We start from the raw sequence: 23,886 nt of genomic DNA, 5'->3' as shown, positions 1-23,886 counted from the left end.
GTTTGACATTAGAGACGCTTCCATTAAAAAAAAAACTTTGAGATCTATTAGATAGATAGCTATGAGTCCACAATATGGCAGAGGTTGAAAAGCCATAGCACTTACTTTTTTTCAACAACAGTTTATGGTCAGTAATATCAAAGGCTGCACTGAAATCTAACAGTACAGCTCCCACAATGTCAGGAGGTCTATGTGTAGCTGGTGTATAGGAGTCAGGCACAGGACAGCAGATATGAGTAAATAAACATATTTTACTCAACATATAATAAATGTAATACAAAAACAGAGCCCACAATAACAGACCTTCCCACATAGAAACAATCACTCACAAACAAACATGGGGGAACAGAGGGTTAAATAATGAACAGGTAATTGGGGGATTGAAACCAGGTGTGTAAGACAAAGACAAAAGAAAAGGAAAATGAAAAGTGGATCGGCGATGGCTAGAAGCCCGGTGACGTTAACCGCAGAACGCCGCCCGAACAAGGAGTACCCCCCCCCCCTTGACCCCACCGGCTCCAGCAGAGCGCCGACACCGACCTCGGGGATGACCCGGAGGGCGAGGCACAGGGCGATCCGGACGGAGACGGTGGAAATCCCGGAGCAACGAAGGGTCCAGGACGTCCTCCACGTCCTTCACCGGCACCCAGCATCTCTCCTCCGGACCGTACCCCTCCCACTCCACGAGGTACTGAAGGCCCCTTGCCCGACGCCTCAAGTCCAGGATGTCTCGAACAGCATACGCCGGGGCCCCCTCGATGTCCAGAGGGGGTGGAGGAACCTCCCGCACCTCAGCTTCCTGGAGTGGACCAGCCACCACCGGCCTGAGGAGAGACACATGGAACGAGGGATTAATGTGATCTGGGGGAAGCTGTAACCTGTAGCTTACCTCCTTCAGTCTCCTCAGGACTTTAAATGGCCCCACAAACCGCGGACCCAGCTTCCGGCAGGGAAGGCGGAGGAGCAGGTTTCGGGTCGAGAGCCAGACCCGGTCCCCCGGTGCAAACACCGGGGCCTCACTGCGGTGGCGGTCGGCGCTCGCCTTCTGCCGCCTCACTGCCCGTTGCAGGTGCACATGGGCGGCGTCCCAGGTCTCCTCCGAGCGCTTAAACCATTCATCCACCGCAAGAGCTTTGATCTGGCTCTGATGCCACGGTGCCAGAACAGGATGATACCCCAGTACGCACTGGAAAGGAGAGAGACTGGCGGAGTGAGTTTTGGGCCATCTTTGCCCAGGGGTTGAACGCCACCCACTCCCCCGGCCGGGCCTGGCAATATGACTGCAGAAACCTACCCACATCCTGATTGACTCTCTCCACCTGCCCGTTACTCTCAGGTGAAAACCTGAGGTGAGGCTGACCGAGACGCCCAGACGTTCCATGAACGCTCTCCAGACCCTAGATGTGATCTGGGGACCCCGATCAGAGACTATATCCTCAGGCACCCCATAGTTTTAATTTTAATTTATAATTTTACCTTTATTTAACCAGGCAAGTCAGTTAAGAACAAATTCTTATTTTCAATGACGGCCTAGGAACAGTGGGTTGACTGCCTGTTCAGGGGCAGAACGACAGATCGACCTTGGCAGCTCGGGGGTTTGAACTTGCAACCTTCCGGTTACTAGTCCAACGCTCTAGGCTACCCTGCCGGAAGACGTGAGTGAACAGGGCCTCTGCAGTCTATAGGGCTGTAGGGAGACCGGGCAAAGGGAGGAGACGGCAGGACTTAGAAAACCAATCCACAACGACCAGGATCGTGGTGTTGCCCTATGATGAAGGAATGTCTGTCAGGAAGTCCACCGACAGGTGCGACCACGGCCGTTGTGGGTTGGGGTTGTAACTTCCATCTGTGCAGGTGCCAGGGAGACTTGCACTGGGCGCACACCGAGCAGGAGGAAACATAAACCCTCACGTCCTTGGCCAAGATGGACCACCAGTACTTCCCACTAAGTTAACGCACTGTCCGACCGATGCCAGGGTGACCAGAGGAGGGTGACGTGTGGACCAAATATATAAAACAGTTGAGGACAGCAGACGGAACGTACAGGCGCCCAGCTGGACACTGGGGGGGAGTGGGCTCTGTGCGTAACTATGTCCGCGTCCAACAAGTATGGGAGTGTGATCCATGGACCGCTCCTCTGTGTCATACATCCGGGACAGTGCGTCTGCCTTAGCGTTCTGGGAACCTGGTCTGTAGGAGTGAAAACAAAACGGGTAAAGAACATGGCCCACCTTGCCTGGCGAGGACTCAGTCTCCTCGCCGCCCAGATGTACTCCAGATTGTGGTGGTCAGTCCAGATGAGAAAAGCCTCAAGCCAATGTCTCCACGCCTTCAGAGCCTTGACAACAGCCAACAGCTCCCGGTCCCTCACGTCATAGTTTCGCTCTGCCGGGCTGTGCTTCTTCGAAAAGAAAGCACAGGGGCGGAGCTTTGGTGGCGTGCCAGAGCTCTGAGAGAGCACTGCCTCGGATGCGTCCACACTATGAATGCCAAAGAAGGATCCAGATGAGCCAGCATGGGAGCCGAGGTAAACAGGTGACCAAAAGCCTTGACTGCCTCAGCCGACCACTGCAGCCGCACCAGTCCCCCCTTCAGCAGTGAGGTAATGGGAGCCGCTACCTGACCAAAACCCAGAATAAACCTGCGGTAGTAGTTGGAAAACCCCAGAAACCGCTGCACTTCCTTTACCGTGGTGGGAGTCGGTCAATTACGCACGGCTGCAATGCGGTCACTCTCCATCTCCACCCCTGAAGTGGAAATGTGGTACCCTAGGAAGGAGATGGACTGTTGGACATTTCTCAGCCTTGACGTACAGCTCCAACAGTCGACCAAGCACTCTGCGCACCCGGAACACATGCTCGGTGCTTTTAGCGGAGTATATCATCTAACATCTGATTTGAAAATCATGGGCATTAATATGGAACCCCTTTGCTGCTAGAACAGGATTGACTCTAGATAATAACTTGCTTGGGCTAAGAAACACAAGCAGACCGGTGGAAATCTGTCCTTTGGTCTGATGAGTCGAAATTTGAGATTTTTGGCTCCAACCGCAGAGTAGGTAAACCGATGATCTCCGCATGTGTGGTTCCCACCGTGAAGCATTGTGATGGTGTGGGGGTGCTTTGCTGGTGACACTGTCAGTGATTTATTCAGAATTCAAGGCACACTGCGCGATGAGACAAGGACATCCCTACCGACCAAGCCCTCCCTAACCCGGACGACGCTAGGCCAATTGTGCGTCGCCCCACGGACCTCCCGGTCGCAGCCGGTTACGACAGAGCCTGGGCGCGAACCCAGGGACTCTGATGGCACAGCTGGCGCTGCAGTACAGCGACCTTAACCACTGCGCCACCCGGGAGGCCCTGTATCTACCTCACTTGCTTTGGCAATGTTAACATATGTTTCCCATGCCAATAAAGACCCTTGAATTGAATTGAATTGATTTGAGAGGAGAGAGAGAGAAAGAGAGAGAGAGAGAGAGAGAAAGGGGGAGAGTGACAGAGAAAGAGAGAGAGCAAGAGGAGAGAGAGAGACAGGGAGAGAGAGAGACCAATGAACAAGTCCACACAGAGAGTCACAGTACCCTGATGTAGGCAAGTATGTAGGTGGCTGTGTTTTAACCTTAACCAATATGCTAATAGAATACTGGATACTGTAAAGGATTTTACTGAATGGTACCCTAACTTCCAATGTGTGTGTGTGTGTTTTTGTGTGTCTATAACATCTATAACGTGTCTATAACATCAGTTCACTAAATCTTTGAAACCAGTTGCTAAAGGAATTTATATGTTTAAAGTATTGACTAAAGTCAATACTATATGAAATCATATAAGTGTATGAAATGTGTTAGAGTCATAATTTAATAATGTGTGTGACTAGACCATTGTGTTACTATTTCGCAATATGAGCTGGGTAGAGTTGAGACATTCAAGGCCAACTGAACTGTCGACGTGTGATAACTCTGAAAACTGACAACAGGAAAGAGGGCCCTTTCAAGGCCCCTCAAATCTAGGGAGGAGAGAATGTGTGTGTGTGTGTGTGTGTGTGTGTGTGTGTGTGTGTGTGTGTGTGTGTGTGTGTGTGTGTGTGTGTGTGTGTGTGTGTGTGTGTGTGTAGGTGGGGGTGGGAGTTATAAAATGACTGTGTTTGCATTTTTTACCTCAGGGTACTCTCTGAATAAAGGATTGATCTATTGCAGACTGGGGGCTTTGTCTAATTGTTAATTAACCAGGGTCTTACAAACTTCTGGGAATTGGTCAAAGCTGTAGTGATAGTTGAGTTCAACCATTGGGATAAAAATTCTCGTGACACCAGTGTACTATCAAAGTACTAAAACATTTCGCCACACCCACAATAACATCTGCTAAACATGTGTATGTAACAAATTTGATTTGATTTGATTTGAATTATAGGCTATATCAGTACTCCTCCTACTATAGGCTGTCTTATAGTTAGGATTGTTTTGTTTTGTTGTATTAATGGATTTTTGGGGGGTCTTCAGGTCACCATGAGACAGCCTAAATTAAATTCAAGTTCATTTTAAAAACTCATAATCGGTGAGGTAGGTTCTAGTCTCTTATGTAAGCCTTCGTGTTACTAGACTAATGGAGATGTTTGCTGTTGCTCAAATTAGTCCTGTGAACTCCTTGGCTAGCACTCCTTTTGGAAGACATTTTAAGTACATTAGCTTAATCCCAAATAGGCTATCTAGCTCGTAGTGATCCCGAGTGACTGGACTGGGCAGCCATTCATCCATGGGGGAAACACAAGAAGCTGATATCTGTTGTAATGGCTTCCAAACAACTTCTGTGAAATGCAATGGAGTCATTTACCGATATTCCGATTTCTACTGATTAGGAGGACTGGCCAAGGACCATGTTGAGAGTCAACGTGTATGTTTGGATTTCGTGGTTACTCTATACAGGTAATTTAGCTCTCTTGTTCGTAGTGAGTTTGTTGTTGTTGTTGTTGTTCTCTGTGAGGTTTCCTGTGAGGACATACAGTGCACAGAACAGAAAAGTGTTACAAAGAGAATATCAAATTGTTTTATCACGCTAATATTTTCATCAACAGTTTTATGTTCTTTATGACTTGCTTTCTATAGTGTTCAAACTAAACGTCACGAAATAAACTACAAATATCTATTTCTATAATTAAAGCTATTATTTGATTGGTTGATACGGGAAAAGTAGTACAAGTGAACATATCAACCAATTAATCTGCAAAATTAATGTTATACTTCCCTACATATACACGTGTATTTAACTAGGTAAATGTGGATATATTTGAAAGGAAAATAAAGATTTAAAAAAACAAACTAGTAATCAATGGCATGACATGTGGCAAACTTTTGAATTCATGTTTTCAATGTTTTCAATCTCTTGGTATGGCCAAATTCACATGAAGGAAAAAGAAAAACGGATTCATATCAATAACATATTAATTCCACATAGATAAAAAAAAGAAAAAAAAAATGGCCAACTGATTTTAATGCAGGAAGCAAAGATATCTGATTGTTTACATATCTACACAGGTGCCATCTGTGAGGAGGACACTAACACATGTGAACTGCTACCGTGTCAGAATGGTGGCGTCTGCGAGAGCCATCATGGAGGCTACAGGTGCCTCTGCTCTCAACAGAGCCAAGATGGCCATCTGTACGGAGGTGAGAACTGTACAGTCGCCCTTCTGGGCTGCGACGGCAACCACTGCAAGAATGGCAGCATCTGCTCTCCCCTCTTCCTGAACGACCGCCACACCTACACCTGCACCTGCCGTGCGGGCTTCACCGGCTCCAACTGTCAGACGTCCACCATCTTCTCCTTCGAGACCAGCGGCTACATGTACGTGGAGACCCAGCTATCGGACCCTGAAGTACCTCTGAACGTCACCCTAAGCTTCAGGACGGACCGGCACGTCGGCACCCTCCTCCAGCGCCGGGTCGAAGACTTGCTGCTCACCATCGAGCTGGTCGACAGCCACTTACGCCTCAGCATGCTAAGAGGTCAAGAGTCAAGAAGGGCAGTGGTTCTGGAGCTACCGCCGAGCGTGTCGGATGGCCAGTGGCACACAGTGGAGGCCTGGCTGGGCAGTGAGGCGGAGGGAAGCGGGATCAGATTGCGTCAGTCCTCCTGTGATGAGGTGGGCTGCACCAAGGAGTTCCCAACCACCGAGACCCCCCTACTGGAGCAAGGCTCCGGCCTCTCCGAGTCCGGCTCAGTCCGTCACAGCCTCTTCCTAGGAGGTGTGGGACTGGGCTGGGGCTCCGGTGTGGTAGCAGGAAAGAGGATGCCTGAGGCTGCTGACCCTTCTGTCCCACTTGTCCCGCCTGCCCACTTCCTGGGCTGCTTTCGGGACGTGTTTGTGGAGTCACGGCTGGTGGTGCCTGCCCCCGCCAACTCACCGGCTCAGATCAACGTCACAGCGGGGTGCAGCGACAAGGACAAGTGTGACGACAACCCGTGTCAGAACCGGGGGCATTGCATAAACCAGGGATGGAGGAGCTATGTGTGTGAATGCTACAGACCATACAAGGGGACTACTGACTGTGCTGAGGGTAAGGCCTGGAGAGTGTTGTCTGAAAACACTGAAGATGTAGCAGTAAAACCAAAGTAAAGCAGAAACACTGTACAATATGAGAGCCACAGCTTCAGAATGTCATTTCAATGCAATAATACCACATATTATATTAGAGCAATGGTTATGTGCTTCTCCTAAAGCTTGGATAATGTAGCCAAGAACAATGGAAATGGTCATTTTTGCCTGATTTACAGGTCAACAGTTCAGCCTCAGGATCACTCCGAAATCTGGATGGCTGGATTTGTAATGTGGCACCGAACAGGTGGATAAAGTAGCCTGTGGTAGACTGCAAAGGAGCTTAGAGAACTAGTAAAAATAGCATATACAGTACACACACACACACACACACACACACACACACACACACACACACACACACACACACACACACACACACACACACACACACTCATAAACACACATGTATGCGCACACACAGGTACACACACAGGTACACACACACAGGCACACATGAACGTACACACATAAACTCAAACACACAGAGGCAGAGAGAAGCAAATCAAATAACACCTGGCCTTAGGATTAAGGAAACATTTAAGGAGCCGACTGGGAGAGCTTTTACTTTCCAGAAAACAGGGGTTCCCAAGGACTCCCGCCACAACGCTTTAACGTGAGACCATGCTATTGTCTTTGTGTTTTGACACCATCTCTCTCTGTTAGTTCTTCATCTATGCATTAAATAATTGGGAGGACATAGTTTGCAACTTTATTTATTTTTCTAAAACTCTCTCTCTCTCTGTATCAACACAGAGTACATCACCGCCAAGTTCGGGTACGAGGACGTAGCAAGCTATGCCGTCTTCTCCTTGGACGATCCCCTGGGTTCTGGCACCATCACCATATCCATGTTTGTGCGTACCCGGCGCCCCAGTGGCCTTCTCCTGGTCCTGGCTAACAGCACCAGCCAGTACCTCCGCCTGTGGCTGGATGACGGCCGGGTCAAAGTTCAGGTGAACAATTTTGAGAGCCTGGCGGGAAGCAAAGTGGTCAGTGATGGCCACTTTCACTTGGTGACGGTGCAGCTGGAGGGCGACTCTGTGACCCTGTTCCAGTCGGCCCAGAGCCATGGAACCATTCCCATCCGGCCCGTGGTGGCGCAGCCAGGGGACCTGGTCTACGTTGGGGGCTTGTCTGACCAGAGAGCCTCGGCCTCCTTCGGGGGTTACCTGAAAGGCTGTATCCAGGACCTGAGAATAAACAATAAACGGCTGCAGTTCTTTCCCATAGGAACTTCAGTGGCCTCATACGGTGTGGAGGAGCTGGTCAACGTCACACAGGGATGTATGAGTGACAACGTCTGCAGTGTGAGTAGCTGGACATACACTATACTATATACTACATACTATACTGACAAACCACAGTTGCCCCATGACAAACCACAGTATATACTACATACTATACTGATAAACCACAGTTGCCCCATGACTCAACACAGTTGCCCCATGACAAAACCCCAGTTGCCCCATGACAATGCCAGTTGCCCCATGACTCACCACAGTTGCCCCATGACAACACCACAGTTGCCTCATGACAATACCACAGTTGCCTCATGACAACACCACTGAGTTTATAAACCCAAAGTTCCTAGCAGCCAATACTTCCTGGGATGACCGCGAAGCAGACCAAACAGACCATACTGGGATTTGGGGTTTGGGAAGTCAATGAAAGACTGAAATATAACTTCCTTAGAGTGACAGACACATCTAGCCGCACTGCTAAATGTCCCTATCCTGTGCACTTTAACATTCATTCGCAACAAACATTTAGCCTTGTTCAAATAATTACCCCGTTTTACCATTTTGGCTTTGTGCAGCTCTTTTCTGGTGGCTAGGTGTTCTTGGCACATTCTATTACCCACATTCTATTACCCTTAATCTGGAGGGGTTTTGGATGATATCACCTCTGTCCAGCATGTAGGCGAAATGGATTTCCCTAACTCTAAATATTATGGTAAAATGTACTATGCACATATGAGTATCTTTACAGCCTACCTGCCTTGTATATTTGGAACTGGCCATTCCCTTCTGAGTGCCATGCTTTTGGCTTTAGTTAACCCTTGATATGAGTTGCTGTCACGTTCTGACCTTAGTTCCTTTGTTATGTCTTTGTTTTAGTTGGGTCAGGGCGTGAGTTGGGGTGGGTAGTCTATGTTCTTTTTTCTATGTTGTGTTTGGCCTGGTATGGTTCTCAATCAGAGGCAGGTGTCGTTCATTGTCTCTGATTGAGAATCATACTTAGGTAGCCTTTTCCCACCTGTGTTTTGTGGGTGATTATTTTGTGTCTTCACCAGACAGGACTGTTTCGTTGTCGTTTCGTTCTTTCACTTTGTTGTTTTGTTATTCAGTTGATTTATTAAATATTAACATGGACACATACCACGCTGCGCATTGGTCCGATCTTGACTACTCCTCGTCAGAGGAGGACGAATTACGTTACAGAATCACCCACCAACCAAGGACCAAGCAGCTTGATATCGGGCAGCAGCGATCTCTGGACTCATGGACATGGGAGGAGATTTTGGACGGAAAAGGGCCCTGGGCACAGGCTGGGGAATATCGCCGCCCCAAGGCAGAGCTGGAGGCAGCGATATGAGGAGGCAGCACAGCAGCGCGACAGACACGAGAGGCAGCCCCAAAAACATTTGGGGGGGGGGGGACACGGGGAGTGTGGCAGAGTCAGGTTGGAGACCTGAGCCCACTCCTCATGCTTACCGGAAGAAGCACAGTACTGGTCAGGCACCGTGTTATGCGGTCAAATGCAAGGTGTCGCCAGTACGCGCTCATAGCCGGTGGGCTATAGGCCAGCACCCCGCAAGTGCCAAGCGAGAGTGGGCATCCAGCCAGGGCGTGTTGTGCCAGCCCAGCGTGTTTGGTCTCCAGTACGCCGTTTCGGCCCAGGGTATCCTGCGCCGGCGCTGCGTGCTGTGTCTCCGGGGCGCTGGGAGGGTGCAGTGCGTCCTATGCCTGCGCTCCGCCCGTGCTGGGCGAATGTGGGTATTGAGCCTAAGGGAGAGGTGCGAGTGGTATGCAGAGGATCTCCAGTGCTCACCCACAGCCTGGTTTAACCTGTGCCTGCACTCTGGATGGTCCCGGGCTGAAATGGTGATCCAGCCGGGAGGAGTGGTGCCAAGGCTGCGCACCAGGGCTCCAGTGCTCCCTCACAGCCCGGTCCATCCGGTGCCTCCTCCAAGCAGCAGGCCTCCTGTAGGTCTCCTCAGTCTGGTGGGTCCTGTGGCAGCCCCACGTACCAGGCTGTCTCTCCGTCTCCTCCCTCCAGGTTCGTCCGTCTGTCCTGAGCGGCCAGAGCCGCCCATCTGTCCTGAGCTGCCAGAGCCGCCCATCTGTCCTGAGCTGCCAGAGCCGCCCATCTGTCCTGAGCTGCCAGAGCCGCCCATCTGTCCTGAGCTGCCAGAGCCGCCCGTCTGTCCTGAGCTGCCAGAGCCGCCCGTCTGTCCTGAGCTGCCGGAGTCGCCCGTCAGTCAGGAGCTGCCGGAATCGCCCTTCACTCCGGCGCTGCCGGAATCGCACTTCACTCCCGCCTGTCTCATTCCAACGACGATCGTTACAGTTGCTGCTCCTCTGCTATGTAGACGTCAGTTATACTTTATGTTGAGGCTTTAGAAAAGTTTACTTTTATTAATTTACAGACATTATAATATTTTATGCAACTTTATGGCTTGAATCCTCTTACATTGTTAAGAACTTAAGTTTGGGGAAATAAAAACCCTACTACAGTGTTTGCACCCTACTTTGTTGTCTCATTGCCTGCTTGGTCCTTAACCTTCACATAGCAGTTCATTTTCTCTAATTTCCGCGCATGATCGAAGCTAGTTAACATCGCCATGACATTGCCTACAAGTGTGATGATATTTGAGAATCAGTTTCTGGAGCTCTGCAAGTATATTCTCTTTGACGACATACAGTTGAAGTCAGTTTACAGACACTTAGGTTGGAGTCATTAAAAATAGTTTTTCAACCACTCCACAAATTTCTTGTTAATAATTTTGGCAAGTCGGTTAGTGTCACGTCCTGACCTTTTTATGTCTCTATTTTAGGTTGGTCAGGGCGTGAGTTGGGGTGGGCATTCTATGTTTTGTTCTATGTTTGTATTTCTAGGTGTTTGGCCTGGTATGGTTCCCAATCAGAGGCAGCTGTCAACCGTTGTCTTTGATTGAGAACCATACTTAGGCAGCCTGTTTTCACCCTTGAGTGGGTAGTTGTTTTCTGTCTCTGTCTCTGACAGGACTGTTTCGTTTGTTCCGTTTTGTTCCTTTTGTTCTAGTGTTCAGTGTAATTAAAAGATCATGAACACGTACCGCGCTGCACCTTGGTCCTCTCCTTCTTCCACCAACGACAACCGTTACAGTTAGGAAATCTACTTTGTGCATTACACAAGTCATTTTTCCAACAATTGTTTACAGACAGATTATTTAACTTATAATTCAAGGTGTCACAATTCCAGTGGGTCAGAAGTTTACATACACTAAGTTGACTGTGCCTTTAAACAGCTTGGAAAATTCCAGAAAATTATGTAATGGCTTTAGACGCTTCTGATAGGCTAATTGACATAATTTTAATCAATTGGAGGTGTACCTGTGGATGCATTTCAAGGCCTACCTTCAAACTCAGTGCCTCTTCGCTTGACATCATGAAAATCAAAATAAATCAGCCAAAACCTTTGGGAGTGCTTTGCTGCAGGAGGGACTGGTGCAGTTCACAAAATAGATGGCATCATGGGGTAGGAAAATTATGTGGATATATTGAAGCAACATCTCAAGACATCAGTCAGGAAGTTAAAGCTTGGTCGCAAATGGGTCTTCCAAATAGACAGTGACCCAATCATACATCCAAAGTTGTGGCAAAATGGCTTAAGGACAACAAAGTCAAGGTATTGGAGTGGCCATCACAAAGTCCTGACCTCAATCCTATAGAACATTTGTGGGCAGAACTGAAAAAGAGTGTGCGAGCAAGGAGGCCTACAAACCTGACTCAGTTACACCAGCTCTGTCAGGAGGAATGGGCCAAAATTCACCCAACTTATTGTGGGAAGCTTGTGGAAGGCTACCTGCAACGTTTGACCTAAGTTAAACAATTTAAAGGCAATGCTACCAAATACTAATTAAGTGTATGTAAAATTCATACCCACTGGGAATGTGATAAAAAAAATAAACGCTGAAATTAATTCTTCTCTCTACTATTATTCTGACATTTCACATTCTTAAAATAAAGTGGTGACCTAAGACAGGGAATTTTTACTAGGATTAAATGTCAGGAATTGTGAAAAAATGAGTTTAAATGTATTTGGCTAAGGTGTATGCAAACTTCCGACTTCAACTGTAGTTGCCCAATGACTCTGCACAACCTCCCCATGACAACACAGTTGCCCCATGACATTTTCCATGACAAAGTCAACTGCTTGACAGAGTTATTATTTGTCTCCTCCAGAACATCCCATGTCTGAACGGCGGAGTGTGCTACTCCATGTGGGACGACTTTATCTGCAATTGCCCACCCAACATTGCAGGGCGGCGCTGTGAGGTGGTCAAGTGGTGTGAGCTGTCTCCGTGCCCCTCGACCGCAGCCTGCCAGACCCTCTCACAGGGCTTTGAGTGTGAGTTCCTAGTTCGGGAACCCCTTTCTGAAGAGATTATCAATCAAGCAATGTAATCCATTCTGCAGAAATCAAAAGTCAAATTTCACTATTACTCATATCAATGTTTCTCAAACCTCTCTTTTAATACCGCCTGCAAGGTCCAGTTACACTATATTTACAATTGTATGTGGACACCCCTTTAAATTAGTGGATTTGGCTATTTCAGCCACACCCGTTGCTGACAGGTGTATATAATCGAGCACACAGCCATGCAATCTCCATGGATAAACATTGGCAGTAGAATGGACTTTCTGAAGAGCTCAGTGATTTTCAATGTGGCACCGTCATAGGATGCCACCTTTCCAACAAGTCAGTTCGTCAAATATCTGCCCTGCCTTTGGCTGCTGCGGTCAACTGCAAGTGCTGTTATTGTGAAGTGGAAACATCTAGCAGCAACAACAGCTCAGCCACACAAGCTAGGCCACACAAACGGGATCGCCGAGTGTTGAAGGAAATATCGTCTGTCTTCGGTTGCAACACTCACTACAGAGTTCCAAACTGCCTCTGGAAGCAACGTCAACACAATAACTGTTCGTCGGGATGTTCATGAAATGGGTTTCCATGGTCGAGCAGCTGCACACAAGCCTAAATGTCGGCTGGAGTGGTGTAAAGCTCACCGCCATTGGACTCTCGTTCTCTGGAGTGATGAATCACACTTCACCATCTGGCAGTCTGATGGACGAATCTGGGTTTGGCAGATGCCAGGAGAACACTACCTGCCCCAATGCATAGTGCCAACTGTAAAGTTTGGTGGAGTTAGAATAATGGTCTGGGGCTGTTTTTCATGGTTCGGGCAAGGCCCCTTAGCTCCAATGAAGGGAAATCTTAATGCTACAGCATACAATGATTCTTTGCTTCTGACTTTGTGGCAACAGTTTGGGGAATGCCCTTTCCTGTTTTAGCATGAAAATGTCCCCGTGCACAAAGCGAGGTCCATACAGAAATGGTTTGTTGAGATCAGTGTGGAAGAACTTGACTGGCCTGCGCAGAGCCCTGACCTCAACCCCATCTAACACCTTTGGGATGAATTGGAACACCGACTGCGAGCCAGACTTAATCGCCCAACATCAGTGCACAACCTCACTAATGCTCTTGTGGCTGAATGGAAGCAAGTCCCCAAAGAAATGTTCCAACATCTAGTAGAAAGCCTTCCCAGAAGAGTGGAGGCTGTTATAGCAGCAAAGGGAGGATCAACTCCATGTTAATGCCCAGGATTTTGGAATGAGATGTTTGACGAGCACGTGTCCACATACTTTTGGTCATGTAGTGTATTTGACCTAATCCAGTATCAGTGCACCTGATTCAATTACCGGTAGTTCACTAATCATCAAGCCCTTCATTAGCTGAATCCACTCTGCTTGACGAGTTGAATCATGTCTGCTTAATTAGTTGAATTAAGTTCGCTGTACTTAAATAGATACGTGGAACTGGCTGGGGGTTCTTGAAGAGAGGCCAGGGAAACATAGACATGTAGCAATTTCTTCTCTGTATTTGGCGTATTCTATATAGAGCAGACTAGTATGTCGGCCTATTCAGTGTGTATCCACTGAATGGGCTGTTGATTATCCTCCCTGTGTTTCCTTATCTGAGGGCTTAACTAGAGTAAAGGTAAATACAGTAGAGACTTAGGGCAGAAGGAGAAGCCCAACACAGAATTCCCATGAGCCAATGAGCCAAGTTTATCCCCCCAGATTAACCATACCACCACATGATTCAAGAGGTTAAGGTACCAGAATTGTTTCAAGTAATGCTCCTATTTGTTCAATAGGCAATTAAAAGATAAGGTCTCTATATGGTTCCTTACCCTGAAAGTAGTCTATGGGCTAGGAGAGACTGTAATCCATGGTGTGGATTTCTTTAAACAGCCACCTTTAACTTCAGTAACTTTGCCCAGGGCTAACCACAAATCAATGGGAGAGATGGGGGCAACGGTTAATGACTCAGTTACTTGAAAGGGGTTTTAGCCCAAAATGTTGAACATTGCACTTGCCCCATCTCTCTCGTTGATTTTTGGTTGCTTCTTGTGCCACTGAGGATATTTCAGTTACAGATTTCGTTGTTTTAAGCCTCTTCTGTTTTGCATCCCAGGTGTGTCCAACGTGACACTTCGGAATGACAGCATACTTTCCTACAGAGGCAACGGGAAGATCAGGCACCACCTCAGCAGCGTCCTCCTAAGTGTGCGAACCAGACAAACGAACGCCACCCTCCTACACACCAAGAAAGGCTCTGAGTTCATCACCATCTCCCTCCAGGACTCTCACCTCCTGCTAGAACTACAGGCCGGTGGTGGTGAGGCCTCCCCCAAGCTCACTGCCCAGAGCCGGGGCCTGGTCAGCGACGGCAAGTGGCACATGGTGGAGCTCTCCATGGAAGCCCCGGATCTACAGACCTCCAGGTGGATCATGGTCCTGGATGGGGGAAGAGATGGAGTAGAGGAGGAGCATGTTGTGTCCAAAGTCGCCTCTGGGAGCCTGGCCTTCCTCAGGGAGGGAGTGGACATCCTCCTGGGAGGTCTGGGGCCAGAGGCTGGGGGGAATTTGGATGGATGTCTGGGCCCTGTCCAGATCGGGGGGCTCCCACTGCCCTACTATGGAGATACTGACCTGAACCTTCCCAGGCCCCAAGAAGGGCAGTTTGTGAGGACCCCCAGTGCCGTCACCCCCCTATATGGCTGCCGGGGGGCTAGTGTGTGCACGCCGAACCCTTGTCTAAACCATGGGGTGTGTGAGGAACTCTTTGACCTCTCCCTCTGCAGGTGCCCTCCTGAGTGGATGGGGCCACAATGCCAGAATGACGTGGACACCTGCGCCGTCAAGCCCTGTGTCCATGGCAACTGCAGTGTGTTGGGGGAGGGATATCTATGTGCGTGTGAGCCGGGGTATGGGGGGACCAGGTGTGAGAAGGACGTGGACACGTGTGAGAACAACAAGTGCGGCCCGGAGGCCACCTGTCTCAGAGGCCTCCTGAACTATGCCTGCCACTGCCCCAGGAACATGACCGGGCCCTTCTGCGAGTAAGTCTCAAACGCTTCCCATATTCCCCCCCAACCTTAACCCATCCTAACCCTAATTTATCTTAAAGAACATAGAACAAATCAAAAAACAAATCTGCAAGAACTAAACAAAACAATCCAAAGCTATAACTCAATTGTGTATGAGTTATTGCATATGTCACATCATATGTCAAGGGTAATATGAACACAATTTTTTAAATTTTACCTTTATTTAACTAGGCAAGTCAGTTAAGAACAAATTCTTATTTTAAATGACGGCCTAGGAACAGTGGGTTAACTGCCTGTTCGGGGGCAGAACGAAAGATTTGTACCTTGTCAGCTCGGAGGTTTAAACTTGCAACCTTCCGGTTACTAGTCCACTGCTCTAACCACTAGGCTACCCTGCCGCCCCAAATGGATGCCTGATTAATCATTCTCTTTTAGTGAAAAGGTGCCAGAAGTCCCATGGTACATTGAAAAGATACCGTAAGTTATTTCAAGTTCTTTCAAGTAATTTTAAATGATATCCTCTCAAGCCAATACTAGCTCACATCTGTGGTGATTAGACACATCAACTTAATCAACTAACAATTCTGTTTGAGCCATTTCGCCAGCTATCAAACTCCTAACTGTCAGGTAACTGATGCTTGTATGTTTGTGTCGCTGAACTCTAGATACCCCAACCTGCCCACGTCCGTGTGTCCTGGAGACAGATGGAATTACAGCTGCTTCAACGGGGGGAACTGCTCTAAGCAAGACTACACCTGTGACTGTCTGCCCGGTTTTATAGGGCAATGGTAAGCCATGAATATAAACAATAGTAAATCTGTAGTAAACACTTGTGTCAATGAATTTCAATGAAACCTAAGGGTAATTACTATGTAATTCAGGCATTCTTGAAAATCTGGACAATCCTTGTCCTAAGCAAAGGATTCCAATTTCAACCTCGGAAACTCAAAATGTTAGAAACTTGGATCTGAAAACGGATCTCATGTAGTTTCTTGGAATAAACCTTTGTGACTTCGAAGAATATGTATCTTAAAACTGTGACTCCTTAAAGATGTGTCCCAAGGTTTGGTAAACTCCATCAGATCTGTCAAACATCCTAAATTATTGAGGAATGAGCAGGGTCAACTTCCTTCATTTCATGTTTACATATAGTGTAACAAGACAACTCAGGGTCCGGAAAGTTCTCTACTTTTGATAGATTTAAACAAATTATATTGATATCGCCATGGTGAACAAAAAACATTACCTGTCAACTCCCTCTCCCTTGAAGATTTAGATAGAATATTGATGATCAAATATGTTAATTTTAATTAGGTTTTAGAGTCATAAAGCAAATGGAAATAAAACAAAATTGCTACTCAGTATACCACATGAATGAAGAAGAAAAATGATTGTACCAATTTTTATTATATAGGGGCGTGGTTAAGTATTAGCATAGATAGACAGAACACTACCTAATCCCTAGGAGGCAGCAGCAACCGACTGCAGATGCTGTGCCTAGCCTTGATAATTGCACAGGTGTGGGTAATTAAAAATTATCGGCAATCAGTAAGAGAGAAGTGTCCAGAAGCCTCTTGGGCTGCCAGTGTTTGTTTTGGGGTTATCTTTTTGGAGCATGAATTTTTTAAATTTAGTTTTTTGTACATATTTATTTTGTTAACAATTCAATAGCCTGCTTGGGCTGGCCGACCCAGGAGTCAGGATGGAGGAGGCCCAGGACCTAGGTAAGGTTGCTGTCTCCTGGAGGCAAATGCATACAACACAGTCCGTATACTCCGACGTCTCTCATAAATCTACACACAAGAAAATGACGCCCGGAGCAGAAGGCAGATGTTTTACATGCCACCAACCGATTGTGTTTTTTTGCTCATTTTTAACTTATTTTTTACTCATTCTGTACATAATGTTGCCGCTACCGTCTCTTATGACCGAAAATAACTTCTAGACATCAGGACTGCGATTCCTCACCACGGACTAGCAGAATCCTTTTTCTTCTTTCACGACTCTGACAAACCCGAGGCGGAGGATATACGGCTCCCTCGGGAACAGGCCCAAATCCCCATGATCTGTGTGAAGAGGAGGTGGAGAAAGAGAGGCCAGAAAGCGGGGTGCCTGCTGAGAATTCGAAAGTGATCGATTAAACCCCACTATCCCTCAATTCTGCAAGTAAACGTGCAATCTTTGGACAATAAAATCGACGGGTTACGGAGAAGGTTAAACTACCAACGGGACATTAAAAACTGTAACATCTTATGCTTCATGGAGTCGTGGCTGAACGACGACAATATCAACATACAGCTGGCTGGTTATACGATGTACTGGCAGGATAGAACAGCAGCGTCTGGTAAGACAAGGGGCAGCGGACTATGTATTTTTGAAAATAACAGCTGGTGCACAATATCTAAGAAAGTCTCGAGCTATTGCTCACCTGAGGTTGAGTATATCATGATAAGCTGTAGACCACACTACCTACCGAGAGGGATCTCATCTTTATTCTTTGTAGCTGTTTTACATACCACCTCAGTCAGAGGTTGGCACTAAAATAGCATGAATGAGCTGTATTCCGCCATAAGCAAACAAGAAAACACTCACCCAGAGGTGGCGCTCCTAGTCGGAGACTTTAATGCAGGGAAACTTAAATCAGTTTTAACCAATTTTTTATCAGCATGTTAAATGTGCAACTAGAGTGAAAATAACTCTGGACCACCTATACTTCACACACAGAGACGCATACAAAGCTCGCCCTCCATTTGGCAAATCTCACCATAATTCCATCCTCCTGATTCCTGCTTACAAGCAAAAAATGTAAGCAGGAAGCACCAGTTACTAGAAAAATAAATGTGGTCAGATGAAGCATATGCTAAGCTACAGGACTGTTTTGCTAGCACAGACTGGAATATGTTCTGGGATTCCTCCAATGGCATTGAGGAGGATTCCACATCTGTCATTGGCTTCATCAATAAGTGCATTGATGACGTCCTCCCCACAGTGATCGTACGTACATACCCCAACCAGAAGCCATGGATTACAGGCAGCATCCACACTGAGCTAAAGGCTAGAGCTACCGCTTACAAGGAGCGGGACTCTAACCCGGAAGCTTATAAGAAATTCCTCTATGCCCTCTGACGAACCATCAAACAGGCAAAGTGTCAATACAGGACTAAGATTGAGTCATACTATACCGACTCTGATCCTCGTCGGATGTGGCAGGGCTTGCAAACCATTACAGACTACAAAGGGAAGCACAGACAAGAGCTGCCCAGTGACATGGGCCTACCAGACGAGCTAAACTACTTATATGCTCGCTTTGAGGCAAATAACACTGAAACATGCATGAGAGCACCAGCTGTACTGGGAGACTGTGTGATCACGCTCTCCGCAGCCAATGTGAGTAACACCTTTAGACAGGTCAACATTCACAAGGCCACAGGGCCAGAAAGATTACCAGGACATGTACTGCGAGCATGCGCTGACCAACTAGCAAGTGTCTTCACTGACATTTTCAACCTCTCCCTCAGATGACACAACAGTGGTAGGCCTGATCTCAGACAACAATGAGACAGCCTATAGGGAGGAGGTCAGAGACCTGGCCGTCTGGTGCCAGAACAACAACCTCTCCCTCAACGTGATCAAGACAAAGGAAATGATTGTGGACTACAGGAAAAAGAGGACAGAGCACGACCCCATTCTCATCGACAGGGGCTGTAGTGGAGCAGGTTGAGAGATTCAAGTTCCTTGGTGTCCACATCACCAACAAACTAACATGGTCCAAGCACACCAAAACAGTCATGAAGCGGGCATGACAAAACTTATTTTCCCCTTTTCAGTCTCCCTCAGGAGACTGAAAAGATTTGGCATGGGTCCTCAGATCCTCAATAGGTTCTACAGCTGCACCATCGAGAGCATGGTGGTTGCATCACTGCCTGGTATGGAAACTGCTCGGCACTACAGAGGGTAATGCGAACGGCCCAGTACATCACTGGAGCCAAGGTTCCTGCCATCCAGGACCTCTACACCGGGTGGTGTCAGAGGAAGGCCCTAAAAATTGTCAAAGACTCCAGCTACCCTAGTCATAGACTGTTCTCTCACGGTAAGTGGTACTGGAGCGCCATGTCTAGGTTCAAGAGGCTTCTAAACAGCTTCTAGCCCCAAGCCATAAGACTCCTGAGCATCCAGTCAAATGTCTACCCAGACTATATGTATTGACCCCCCCCCTCTACACCACTGCCACTCTGTTGTCATCTATGCATAGTCACTTTAATAACTCTACCTACATCTACATACTACCTCAACTAACTGGTGCCCCCACACATCGACTCTGTACTGGCACCCTCCTGTAAATATTGTATTTTTTTACTGCTGCTCTTTAATTGCTTGTTACTTTTATCTCTTATTCTTATCCATATTTTTCTTAAACGGCGCTGTTGGTTAGGGGCTTGTAAGAAAACATTTCACTGTAAGCTCTACTACACCTGTTGTATTCAGAGCATGTGACTAATAAAGTTGGATTTGATTTGATTTGAAATGAACACATTAAATCAGGTTACAGACCATTTAGCTAGGCCTAGGACTCCTAGACTTAGAAAGTGTACCAAACTCAGTTGGCTAGCTAGTTGGTTTTGTAACACAATGTATATGTATATAATAATGTAATTAATATTATTAAAATATGCAATTCTTGTTAAATATATAACTAATATATAAGTATATTTCATGAAATCCCCCGTGTGTAACAGGTGTGAGGTAGACTTTGATGAGTGTGCGTCGGGCCCCTGTGAATACGGAGGCTACTGCCACAACCTCGTCAACCACTTCCTCTGTATATGTGAGATGAACTTCTCAGGTGACCAGTGCCAGATCGATGTCAGCGACTTCTACTTGTACCTGGCCTTGTTGCAATTCCAATACGTGTTCCAGCTCATGTCCTACCTTATCTTGCACCTCGACGATGGCCCAGAGATCGACTGGGGACAACTGCAAAGAGATGACGACTAGCGATCCATTGGAGCCAACATGGACAACTAGGAGCACATGAGAGCCAACATGGACAACTAGGAGCACATGAGAGCCAACATGGACAACTAGGAGCACATGAGAGACAACATGGACAACTAGGAGCACATGAGAGCCAACATGGACAACTAGGAGCACATGAGAGCCAACATGGACAACTAGGAGCACATGAGAGACAACATGGACAACTAGGAGCACATGAGAGACAACATGGACAACTAGGAGCACATGAGAGCCAACATGGATAACAAAGGGCCATCGGGAACCAACATGGGCTACAAAGTGTTGATTGAATGTTCTGGGTAGCTGTTGCTCCCACTTCCTATGCACAGGTTTAGGATCCATTTACCCTCCCAAAAACCTTACCTTAACTATTTACATATGTTATTAGACCATAAACAGATATGGCTCATTAATCCATACAGTCCAAATAATGATAATCCACACTTCTTTGAAATGATATATAATACTTTATCAAACCTACAAGCAATACAAGACTCTATTATTATGGTGGGAGATTATAATACAGTTTTAAATACCGCAATGGACCGTTAGGGAAATCACACAACAAACTATTACCCTCGTTCACTTAAGGAAATATCGAAATCATGGATATATTGGAACTAGTGGATATATGGAGACTTAAATATCCTGACCTAGTGACATATACATGGCGGAGGCTCAATCAAGCTAGTCGTCTTGACTACTTTCTTATGTCGTTCTCGCTAGCACTAAATGTTTTTTGTAAATTGATAGGGGACAGAATCAATTTTTAAATTGATAGGGGACAGAATGCGGTCGGACCATCAAATAATTGGCCTATAACATTACACTTACAGAATTTCCATGTGGGCAAGGATATTGGAAATTTAATCAAAGCCTATTGGATGATAACTTGCTTTTAACTAGGACAGAATAATTTAGAACTGACGTTTTCCGACATAACATACAGTTGAAGTCAGAAGTTTACATACACCTTAGCCAAATCCATTTAAACTCAGTTTTTCCACAATTCCTGACATTTAATCCTAGTAAAAAATGCCCTGTCTTATGTCAGTTAGGACCACCACTTTATTTTAAGAATGTGAAATGTCAGAATAATAGTAGAGAGAATGATTAATTTCAGCTTTTATTTCATTCATCACATTCCCAGTGGATCAGAATATTACATACACTCAATTAGTATTTGGTAGCATTGCCTTGCATTGCCATTTGCGACCAAGCTTTAACTTCCTGACGGATGTCTTGAGTTGCTTCAATATATCCACATAATTGTCCCTCCTCATGATGCCATCTATTTTGTGAAGTGCACCAGTCCCTTCTGCAGCCAAGCAACCCAACAACATGATGCTGCCACCCTCGTGCTTTACGGTTGGGATGGTGTTCTTCGGCTTGCAAGCTTCCCCCTTTTTCCTCCAAACATAATGATGGTCATAATGGCCAAACAGTTCTATTTCTGTTTCATCAGACCAGAGGACATTTCACCATAAATTACGATCTTTGTCCCCATATGCAGTTGCAAACCGTAGTCTGGTTTTTACATTGCGGATTTGGAGCAGTGGCTTCTTCCTTGCTGAGTGGCCTTTCAGGTTATGTCGATATAGGACTCGTTTTACTGTGGATATAGATACTTTTGTACCTGTTTCCTCCAGCATCTTCACAAGGTAATTTGCTGTTGTTCTGGGATTGATTTGCGCTTTTCGCACCAAAGTACGTTCATCTCTAGGAGACAGAACGCGTCTCCTTCCTGAGCGGTATGACGGCTGCGTGGTCCCATGGTGTTTATACTTGCTTACTATTGTTTGTACAGATGAACGTGGTACCTTCAGGCTTTTGGAAATTGCTCCCAAGGATGAACCAGACTAGTGGAGGTCTACAAATTGTTTTCTGAGGTCTTGGCTGATTTCTTTTAATTTTCCCATGATGTCAAGCAAAGTGGCACTGAGTTTGAAGGTAGGCCTTGAAATACATCCACAGGTACACCTCCAATTGACTGAAATTATGTCACTTAGCTTATCAAAAGCTTCTAAAGCCATGACCCTCATTTTCTGGAATTTTCCAAGCTGTTTAAAGGCACAGTCAATTTAGTGTATGTAAACTTCTGACCCACTGGAATTGTGATACAGTGAATTATAAGTGAAATAATCTGTCTGTAAACTATTTTTGGGAAAATGATTTATGTCATGCACAAAGTAGATGTCCTAACCAACTTGCCAAAACTATAGTTTGTTAACAATACATTTCTGGAGTGGTTGAAGACCGAGTTTTAATGACTCCAACCTAAGTGTATGTAAACTTCCGACTTCAGATGTAGGTACAGCACATCCTCTTATTGTATGGGACACTTTTAAATGTCCCTTTAGAGGCCATGCAATGAAGTACTCATCTTTAAAACAAAGGCAATTTAGGTCAAAAGAGTCCATTTTTTAAAAGGAAATGGAAGGACTAACAGTAAAGATAGATACCAATAAAAACTGTACCATAGAGACACAGAATAAGTTAGAGGAAAAACAAAAAATAAATGGAGGAACTTGTTCAAGAAAGATCAAGTGTAATATATTATAAAATTTAAAGAGAACATGATGAAATATGGGTAAAAATGAACCAAATGATTTTTTAAATCTTCAACATAATAATGCTACCAAAATGACCCCGATAATTCACCAAACTATATTTTGAAAGAGGAAGCAAAGCACTTTAAGCATATGTTTTCATTTCAGTCTCCTCCATCTCCATTTTTTATTTGATTTATAATGTAAAATTAACAGCTGTACAGAAAGACTCATGTGAAGGCCAAATTACAGAGGAGGAACTTCTTGATGCAATTAAAGCCTTTAAGTCCAGGAAAACTCCAGGGCTGGATGGTCTACCAGTTGAGGTATACCAATCCTTTTGTGATGTACTCAGAGGACCGTTATTATCATGTTTTATACACTCCTATAAAAATTGTAGATTATCAGATACTCAACAAGAAGGTCGGATTTCATTATTACTGAAACAGGATCCAAATGGTAAATACAAAGATCCAGTCCAGAAAACAAATTGGAAGCACTTTACACTTCAGTGTTGTGATTAGGCTGTTGCAGTTACCGTATTACCGCCACACCTGCGGTCTCCAGTCATGAAGGCAGTCATATTCCATGTAACCATTTAGTGATAGGCTTCTCCAAGCTCTGAAGCTGCTGATGGTCATTAGTAACCTACCAAACTTGCTAACTGCCTCGTATTCAGCACGCTATTGTCCCTCTAATCACTTTGACATCAATGCAAATGTATTAATCAAACACTTCATGAGAGCCCATGAACTCATGTTGCGCAACATTTCAATAGGCTATGCAATTGAGCTAGAAAACAGAGTCATGGCCTCTACTAACAAGAGGAGGATCAGCTTTCTATAAGCTTTCTATAAGCTAGGCTTAGGGCTGCTTTATAAGTAGTGTGTGACCTTAGGGTGGCAACACATACACTCTAAGTGATTTCAATGGGTCTTTCTCCATTCTGATTGTTTTATACTGTTCAATTCAACTTCAACCAAAACAAATTTCAGCAGATTTATAATGTTCTGTATTTCCTGCACTCAATTGAGATCATTTCCACACTGCCATGTAGCGCTGCAC

The 23,886-nt window shown here is 46.0% G+C and overlaps 1 protein-coding gene across 1 annotated transcript; it reads left to right on the top strand.

The window, feature by feature from the left end:
* The first annotated feature begins 439 nt into the window (after positions 1-439).
* LOC110509013 (protein crumbs homolog 1-like) lies at positions 440-20,308 on the top strand. Its single transcript, XM_090225636.1, has 9 exons — positions 440-642; positions 2,379-2,527; positions 5,534-6,556; positions 7,351-7,904; positions 12,045-12,210; positions 14,341-15,268; positions 15,692-15,733; positions 15,922-16,044; positions 19,993-20,308. The coding sequence occupies exons 1-9, from the start codon at positions 440-442 to the stop codon at positions 20,249-20,251; spliced, it is 3,447 nt and encodes a 1,148-aa protein (XP_090081762.1). The 3' UTR covers positions 20,252-20,308.
* Positions 20,309-23,886: the final 3,578 nt, after the last annotated feature.

Source organism: Oncorhynchus mykiss, chromosome 28 (genome assembly GCF_057628025.1).
Source record: "Oncorhynchus mykiss isolate SJ-2025 chromosome 28, ASM5762802v1, whole genome shotgun sequence".
Lineage (NCBI taxonomy): Eukaryota > Metazoa > Chordata > Actinopteri > Salmoniformes > Salmonidae > Oncorhynchus > Oncorhynchus mykiss.
This window is presented reverse-complemented; position numbering and strand designations above follow the sequence as displayed.